Source organism: Chinchilla lanigera, unplaced genomic scaffold (genome assembly GCF_000276665.1).
Source record: "Chinchilla lanigera isolate Chin_1 unplaced genomic scaffold, ChiLan1.0 scaffold00012, whole genome shotgun sequence".
NCBI lineage: Eukaryota > Metazoa > Chordata > Mammalia > Rodentia > Chinchillidae > Chinchilla > Chinchilla lanigera.
In genome coordinates, this window is record NW_004955413.1 from 21,501,108 (window position 1) to 21,511,107 (window position 10,000).

A 10,000-nucleotide genomic window follows, 5' to 3' on the forward strand; every position below is an offset into this window, starting at 1 on the left:
ACTAGTGTGAGAAACTGCATGAGTAAATAAGATCCAAAATGTACAAGAGATATTGTGAATTGGGAAGAAACTGTTTGAAAGAAAAGACAAACAATGATGGGGTAAAGGATGAAAGAAAAAAGAGAAAAAGAAAAATATATACATATGCACAAGATAGTTAACATAGTTATACAGCTTATTTTTCTTAGTTTACTAAAAAAAAGTTTTGTGCTAATATCGTCTGGATAAGATACGATGCCTGTATCTCGTACTCTGAGTAACTACTACAAAGACAAGAATATGCAATGCATCAACTGTTGTAACTGTCCTATTAACCTGTTTTAAAACTGGGTTTCATTGTTATGTTTATCTTTTTCCTCTTTAAAATTAAAAAATAAAAAAATAGTGTACAGAAAATCCATTAAGTATAATATTTGTAATTAATTACATTGGTGAACTGCATTGCCAGTAGCTTTAGTAATTTTTATTTGAATTTCCTGGGTTATAACTGCTTTTAAATTGTGTTCTAATAAAAAATGGTGCCATTGTTAAATTTTGTTACTATAAAATGACATAGGTCTGATTGCAGATAGGGAGAGGGAAAGATTAAAAAATTTTAAATGGTTGTTAATTAGTTAAATCATTTATTCATTTATCACATATTTACTGAGCACATACTATTACCCTCGCAAAGTTACATAGCCCAGATAATTCTGTTTTCGCAACTGTAAAATACAAATAATCAAAGACCCTACCTAGCTATTAAATGAAATAATGAAACATGCTATAAACTGCCCTTCCCAATGCCTGTAGGAAACCAGAGAATAATTAGGTCTTTCTTTTTCTCTCTTTTCAGTGGCATCAAGCCTGTATGTCCTCTCCCTCCTCCCCTTACCACTAACCTAAACATACACACACGCACACACACACAGATACACACACAAGAAACTATGAGACCTTGTAATCCGCCTGTTTCTCATTCATTTGTAATTTTTTAAGCCTTCAATGTATAATAGGCCCTCAATAAATACTGATGGATTTCAAACAAAACTGGAACCCTAAAATTCCCTTGGAAAGTCCTGCTGTCATAGGAATGTCTTAGTAAGTCAGGTTGTTAATAAACCAGACAATTCCACAATGAAATATGAGATAACAATGAATTAAAATGATTCCTATAAAATCTTGTTGAACTGCAAGTATATTCAAGTTTCACATGCAATATTACATTAAAGTTTAGAAATAGGAATATATCCCCTTCCCAAAAAGTCTACAATGCTCAGAATCACTTGCTGATAATTGCTTCTCGAATTTCAGAAACCATACATGTTTTCTTACTAAGTTGAAAAATGGAAAGCTGTTTGGACTGCCATTAACCAAGAGCCCAATTTCTTCAGAAGATGCCTAACTCGGTCAAACTGGGTACCATGAACTTACCCACTTCAGCCAGTGTTCTGATACAGGATTCCACCGAAGCTTTCTGTGCTGGATTTGGCCAGGTGCAGTTATAAATTCTGAAGGAAGACTGTAGCAACTGAATAAAAACTGGCTGATGCGTCTGCAAACAGAAAGTAGGCAAGTAGTGCTGCTAAAGTGGGATCAATTATCAGAAAAGTTCATCAAAATAACATACAAGGCAGTCTCCCAAGTGTCAGTGCTACTTAATAAATGTGTCATTCGACAATCACTATTATGTACCCGCTTCATGATCAACACCATAAGGACACTCTAGAAAAATCAATCGTTTCATTTTAACTATATTCTTAAGTTCATCAGAAGATGTGCCATTTCTTGAAGCAAGTGAAATGAATTTTAATACTTTTTATAAACCTTTGTTGACTCCCAAGCACAAACACAGCAGATGTTTCTAGTTTTGTTGGTTTGGTTATATATAATGGGTAAGTAGAACGGACAGACATTTTGAACTACAAAAACATGTCTTGCTTGCCTAACTATTGGTTTAAAAGGTTTGCCTAAAGAAAGACTACCTGGGACCACAGAAATGAAAATAGTCAATGATCATTCAATGTGGAGACGATCAGTATCAACAATGAAAGATATTGTCATTACTCATATTTGCGGGGGACTTGGTCCAGCTACCCCACCACCAAGATGACAAAACCCACAAATGCTCAAGTTCCTTATATAAAATTGTGTAGCATTTACATATAACCTTCCCTATACTCTACATTACTTATAATATCTCTACACTATTTAATATCTCTACATTACTTATAGTATCTAGCAGATTGTAAATGCTATGTAAATCATTGCTATATTGCTTAGACAATCGTGGCAAGGAAATACAATCTCTACATGTTCAGTACAGATGCAATTTTTTTCCTTTATTTTTTGTTGAATCCACAGATGAAAAACCAGTGGATGCAGTAGGCTGGTTGTATGTCCTTCCTGAATTTCTCTTCATGTATATGCACATGTATTCTTTATGCAAACAAATTTGCATGATACAGTAATGTAATTCTGTGGTTGAACATGACTCCATAATCATTTTGCTTTTAAAACATGAATTTTAATTGCTGTATAATAAGCCACCCCATAGATATACCATAATTAATTTAGTTAGTTGTTCCCCTACCATGGACACTTAAAGGTGACATCAATTTTTAAGTATTATAAATAACTGGATGAAAATATTAATATGTACACCTCTGTTCATTGTTTTAGAATAAATTACCTAAAGTGGAACTACTGATTCAGAATGCCTATCCATTTAAAGAACTATACCACTGCTTCAACAATTGGCAAACAGTCAACAAACAGATCTCAAAGCTCTTATTCTGCTTAGAGAGGAAACACAATTCAGTTGAAAGAAGAGGTCTCTTTATTTAAGCTAAAGTTTGGTAAACTCAGAAAGGGGCTGAAGGGTAAAACATATGAGAGAACAGTGACCATCAGAAATATCAAATATGAATTTCTGACCAGATTAAAGATTTAGTATCACGAACATCATAGGATTATTACCGACGCAAAGAAGGAGGGTTGTGACAACACGCTTCTGTTCAGTGTTTGGTCAGCTTACCTGGAGGCTGGTACTGTTGTCTGAAAAAGGAGAGTTGAAGAAGCCGCTCACAATGTTCATGATGGACTCAGTAACACACTTCTCCAAGGAGACGTCTGCATGTTTCCTGTCAGTAGTTGTGTTGCAAACCTGGGGAGAAACAATTCAATACGTTTCACCACACTTTACCTTATAACTCGGTTCTGGAACCTTCTAAAAATCATCCTGCAATAATAGCTCTCTGTAACAGTTTTTATGCTTTTTAAAGATGTTTTGAATAGAAATGTTTCTTCCCCAAATCCACTGAACTGTATCGTCCTGCAATAGTTTTTCCTTCAAGTTTGATGGTCACTTCAGCCAGGGCCCAGAATTTTTTCACAGACTTTCATTCTCATGTTTGTGCTTTTTTTCTTCCTCTCTCTCTTCTCTTGTGCAACCTTCCCCTCAGTCCCCAAGCATGGCTCTTCTGGAAAACACTTTCCCACTTAACTTGAGGAAGCCAAAGAGGAAACAGTCATTACAAGTAAAAGGATCTGGTGAGCATAATTAATGGTAGTTTATGTCCACGGGCATTTTCCCTTAAAAGAATTGGCCCACATGGAACAGGGAAAAGACAGAAATTATCTGGAAAGGAAAATAGAAAAGTGAGAGAAGACAAATTTAAGACTATCTGGGAAGCACGAAAGGGACATTTGGATACATTTTTGGCAGTGTAGGCCAAGCGAGACAACACCATATTGCAGCTAGGGAAGAGCCACAGAAGGACAGCTCTGCTTCCGCTAGGATCTGTACATCCATGTGTTAGGTAGTCTTTGAAAGACACACAGGAAACACGGAGATATAAAAGGAGAGGAAGATGGGGAAGCGAGAGAACAGAGTGTGTGGGAAAAGACTGAGACACCGAGACAGAGAAAGAAAGCTTACACATTCACAAAGCACGGTGGGTAAATATGGTGACCATCTGTTCCAGATGTTCTTAGGCAATCCAAAATTTATGTCACTTTTGTCTTTCCCATAAGGTGCTTCATCAAAAGAATAAGTGTAATTTAATCTGATGTTGCTTTAAGAAATTTTTTCTCACAAATTCATAAAGTGAAAAATTCCCTTTGGGAACCATGTGTTCCAGGGTTTCTGCTTTGTAAAATGGATGTGCTGAAGCTCACAGTTGTAAAATGGAGAGAGGAGGAAGAAATCATGTTTGTGTCTAAGCTGCTTCCCATGTGGGCAGTTCATTCTTTACTCTTCTAGTAGGATACCTCCCTGATGCTGTTATTAAAACTAAAAGCTTTTTGGTATAATTAATATCATAGGGTTATTTTAGGGAATGATATAATTAAAAGGAACAAATTAAGGCAAACGATGTAATTTAGCTGTTGTCACAGCATATAACAATGCCTGGTACATCCAAGATGTTCCATGTAGCCTCTCCCCATTGTTTACAGGGGAAATGTTCCAAAACCCCCATCAAATAGTTGAAACCATGGATACATAGCACAAAAGCTTATACAGTATATGCTTTTTCCTATACATGCATACCTAGGATACATTTTAACCCACAAATTAGGCACAGTAAGAGATTACCAACAATAACATAATAAGACAGAATGACTACAATATACTATGAGGAATCTTATGTGAATACATTCCTTCTCTGAGTATCCTACTGCACTTTCACCTTTCCACTTAAAGGAAGCACTTTATAACTTCTCTTGGGCATATGTGAATTGCCAGCATCCCTGTTCTCGCATGCTTGGGCGGTAATGAAGTAAAGTAAGGGTTACAGGAACATGATCATACAGACAACAGGCTACTATGATACCAGACAGGGTTTCCAACTGGCTACCAAGTAGATATAGCATATACAGCACAGATAGGTTGAAAAAAGAGATGATTTATCCCAGAGGTCCTGTGACGACTCAGGATAGATTGAGATTTCATCACGATTTTCAGAATGGTATGCAATGGAAAACTTATGAATTATTTATTTCTGAAATTTTCCATTGAATATTTTTTAACTTCTGACAACCTCAGATAACTGAAACTGTAGAAAGTGAAACTGTTTATGAAATGAATGAATCAATTAATTTTAAAAATGAAAGAAAGACTAAGGACTGTTATTTTTATTTTAGGGTAACTGTGGAGTACCGTATAGTTATTGAACTCTGTAACCTAAGATTAAAATTTAATGTTATCCCAGAACTAATATACAATTGATTTTCTCATGATGGACATGAATTGTGATTTAGTTCTTTTAGAATCTCTCTAGCACTGGCTTTTGCACTGAAACTTTTCTGAAGCCTAAAACTGTCTTTAAACAGGTAGCTGACCATTTCCGGTACAACCAGCCCAAACGACCATCTTCTTTATCCAGAGATATCTCACGCAATTGTGCGGGGCTCTTGGGAGTTATTACAGTGTCACACTCCATTACAGGTAACTGGACAATAGCCAGAGCATCACCCAGAAATTTCCTTCCAGTCAGTACATTAATAAAAGTAATCTACTTCTAGATAAAGGCTTTGCACAAAATCCTGGATAATGAAAAGTCTGTGTTTACAAAACTGTGCAGAACCTATTCCTCTTCTCAAGATATTTTTCTGCCACATATGAGTGATAACATTTTCACCTTGTAGCCTACACTGTAGTAGGATGGATAGCCTGAAAATGTAGGAGGCCATTTTTCTTAAAAATCTTTAAAAACTTTTTAAGAAAAAAGAACCTAATAAATAGTATAATATTCTTATCCTGTCCTTTATTTTTATTGCTGCTTTAGTTTGTTGTTGTTATTGTTGTTGTTTTGGTACCGGGACTCGAACTCAGGACCTTGCACTTACCAGGCAGGCACTGTGCTACTGATCTATATCCCTGGCCCTTTATTGCTTCTTTAGAACAAAGATTGAAAATGGCCCAAATGAAATTAAACCACATTACATTGTTATGTGCTTTTTTATGTGTAATACATATATTTTAAAAATTTCAATCTGTTTGCACATATTAATGATATGATAGCTTCCTATAAAACATTTCCATGTGCAGTCATTACCTAACCACTTATTTTAAAAGGCTATATATTTATTCCATCATTTTAATGCACCATCATGCTTTAATCTATTTTTGGAATGAGTTAAGGTGCACATTAACACAATTACAAATCATTTTCTTAGTGATTTCCTTCTTGCTAGTCTGTGTGGATTTATTTAGCTATTTATTTAGCTATTTATTTAGCTATTATAAGGAATTGTGCACAATTACTGATTTTACTTTCAGATTTTGCTGGTCTATTTACCCAAGGGAAAAAAATCACCAGATGAGAGTGTGCAGACAATTTTAAACTGCTTTCTGAGTTGATCCTCAAAATAATGAATTTCCAGTGCCATCAATAAGGTATCTATGGATACCTAGGATGTCCTTGCATTCCCACCAGCCAGCTCTTGCTTTCAGGCTCTGCTTGGGGTCAGCTCATGTGAGGAGATGAGAGAGAAGCAGACAAGGAGGAAGTCTGCAACCGTCTCTCCCTCTGCTCCATCCCCATCTCCTCTCCCTGCCCAGGTCCCTGGCTCAGCCCCTCCTGGAGCCCCTCTTCCCTGTGTGCAAACTCCCCAGGCTCCAGGAGCACTGGCTTGTCCTTTGCCTCGTCCAGTCCCTGGGAGGTAACAGCTCTGCCTTGTCCCCAGTTCCTGGGTGCTGTCCTAGCCCTTCTAGGTTCCCCTGTCCCTACCCACATTTTTTGTAATGTGCTGTTTCCTACCTGAACTGACTGCTCTGTAAATGCTAACTAGTTTTGTCAATTTAATGTTACCTAAAAGTTATTTTAATTTGCATTTCTCACATTGCTAACAAGGCTGCATAGTTTTTCATATATTCGTTACATTTCTATTTTCTTTCATGTGTAAGCAATTCAGACCCTCTGAACCACTTTCCAAAAGCCTGGGTAATGACTGCACACTACGTATCAGTTTAATAGACTTTTCAGAGCTGTTTTCAGATCTCACATTCTGAGTCTTTATTTAGCACATTTATTTCATTATCTTCCCTTATATAAACTGATTGTTAACTATTACTTATTTGGATCAATACTATTTATTTAATATAAGCAAAACTTTTCTTCTACGAAAGGAAAGGACAGTCTATATTTTGTTTTGTTTTGTTTTGTTTTGCTTTGCTTTTTTTTTTGGTACCAGGCATCTAACTCAGGACCTTGCGCTTGCCAGGCAGGCACTGTGCCGCTGAGCTAAATCCCCAGCCCTGTGTTTTTATTCTAGTTTTTAACTCTAAACTCTCTGGAATCTGATGCTTTAGGGGACCTAACTCATACATTCTGACATGTTTCCACACTGATACTCAACTGTCCTCCACATACTTACTAACTAGGAACGTCTTGCCTCACCCCTAACTTACCTAAGGTTTGTCTTCTTGTGTGTCAGTAATTACTAATCCTTATTCTCTCCCTCAGCCTCTAGTACACACCATGGATTTGTTTTGTTTTGTTTGTTTGAGACAGGGTCTCTCTATCTAATTCAGGCTGGCCTTAAACTTACTACATGCCCCAGGCTGGTCTCTAACCTGAGGCGATCCTCCTGCCTCAGACTCCTGAGTGCTGGGATTACAGGTGTGCACCACCATGTCCGGCCACACCATAGATTTTTGTAAGTATTTTAACAAAATTCATGAAAATAAAGTGATTCTCAGTTTGTACTGTTTTACTGCAATGGCAAGCAGAAGCACCAAAACGACACCCAGGATTTAGAGGCAGGTTTATTTACGTCGACAGGCACTGATCGGGATCATTCCTGGAATATCAGGCTCTGATCTCTGGGTTCTAGGGCTTATATGGGATAAGTATTATTTTTAAGGAAGTACAGAGGCAGAATGACTTGTCAACTGGGGATTGGTTATACAGTGTGCATCACAGTGACCAGCTATGCATCACAGTGGCCAGGCGTCTCTAAGAGACAGAAGCAGCTGGATCCGCAACAGGAACTATTACATTACCTGGGCAACTCAGAAACTGAAATACACTGGCTGGGGGTGGGGAGGGCATTTTCTGTTACATCACAACTTTGAAAACAATCCACCTTTTGAAATATCTCCCTTATTCTACTTCCAGATGAAGTTTGCTATTGGCTTATCAAATTTCATAGCCTACATATAGGGACATAAATTATTAAATTTAAAATTAAATATTGGATTAGGAATTACACTAGCAAACCAAACCGAAGTCCATCTTTATATTAGATCCTTTATTCTAATAAAGAGAGACACACAATAGACAAATTAATAAATATATTAAGTGGTCAAGAGAGAAAGAGAGGAAAAATAATAAGCAGTAGAAGAGGGGCAACTGATAGCATGCTGTGGGGGGGCAGACAGTGCCATGGATTGCTAGTTATTTCAATTGCTTGGGTAACATTTTATATAAAGCAACATTTTAGGGCATGGTGGTACACCCCTGTAATCCCAGCACTCCAGAGGCTGACGCAGGAGGATCGCCTCGAGTTGGAGGCCAGCCTGGGCTACACAGTGAGTTCAAGGCCAGCCTGAACTTGGTAGCAAGAGTTTGTCTCATAAAACAAAAACAAAGCAACATTCTGATGAAGAACTGAAGGAGGAAGGAGCCATGGAGATTTCTGGGACAAGGACAGTCTCTTCCTGGTCTATCTTGCTCATCACTGGATGATATTAAGTGCCACACCAGGGCACTTAATACAGATTTTTAAAGCATTTACTAAATAAACACATATTAAGTAAAGTTTTCAGACATAATTATGTCTGAATTCCTCCCTGGCACATACAATGTGTCTCCTCTCTTCTACTCTCAAAGTGACTGCTACCCTTCCAAAGATGACACTTGTGTCAGGTAAATTACATGCCGGAGCAGCTCTTTACAGAACTTCCAGTGGTGACAGAAACTTTCTGAATTTGTGATGACCAATACAGAACTTACAGATACATGTGCTTCCTGAGTGCTTGACATGGAGCCAGTGCAACTGAGGCACTGGATTTCTCAATTTTACTTTATTACTCCCAGTTCACATTTAAATTTAAACCAGGCTGGGGATATAGCCGAGGGGCATAGTGCCTGCCTGGCAAGCATGGTGAGGTCATGAGTTCGATTCCCAGTACCAAAAAAAAAAAACCCAAACAAACAAAGAAAAAATAAATTTACACAGACAGGCAAGTGGCTACCCCAGAGGACAGAAGCTGTCGTGCCAAGAACACATTTTGGATTAAAAAGAAGACAGACCATATACCCCAAGGTTCACATTAGTCTGCATCAAGGACAACAGAAATGTTCCTCTAAATATCTGAGGCCATCTTACTGATTTTAACTCGTACTTCCTTGTTTGTAAGACCAAAACTTCTCTTTTTTACATGAATCATATCAGCTCATACACTCGGCTCTCTTAGAATTCTAAATTTATTTTTTAAAAATTTTCTTAATATCAATATATGTTAATTGTCAGAACTCTGAAAAAAATACATAAATACAAAACACAAAACAAAAATTAGCCACAGTCTTACGATTCAGATAAACCATGGTTAACATTTTGATATCTTCTAATCTTTTTGCTCTGCTACACATATTTTACATAATCAAAGTCATGCTAGATAATCAGCTCTGTATCCTTTTTTATACTCAGCACAATATCATCGGCATTTCACGTAAGAAAAACCCTCAGAAAATAATCTCAGTAACACAGCCATCTTATAGATATATCATAATTTATTCAACATAATCTCTCTATTGTTAATAAACTATTTGCTACTGTATATTATCATAAAGTAAGCTGATCATCTTTGACCATAAATTCTGATAGCATTTCTAATTATTTCCCAAGGACAGATTTTTGGAAGATAAATTACACAACACATTAAAAAGGTATAAAGGGGATTCTTTTTCATGCATTACCAAAATGCTTTTCAGAAAGACTGTATAAAATTATACTGTACTTTCTTCTATTAGGTATGTAAATACATACCTGAAACATGATATTAAGTGCAATG

The 10,000-nt window shown here is 36.9% G+C and overlaps 1 protein-coding gene across 1 annotated transcript in view; it reads right to left on the minus strand.

Annotated features, from left to right (window-relative positions):
* Itpr2 (inositol 1,4,5-trisphosphate receptor, type 2) overlaps window positions 1-10,000 on the minus strand; it is a gene marked incomplete in the record, with an annotated part of 429,938 nt that overhangs the window by 211,435 nt on the left and 208,503 nt on the right. The window contains 2 exon segments of the mRNA XM_013511399.1: window positions 1,414-1,534; window positions 3,017-3,145. Of these exon segments, the coding sequence (XP_013366853.1) occupies window positions 1,414-1,534; window positions 3,017-3,145 (250 nt within the window).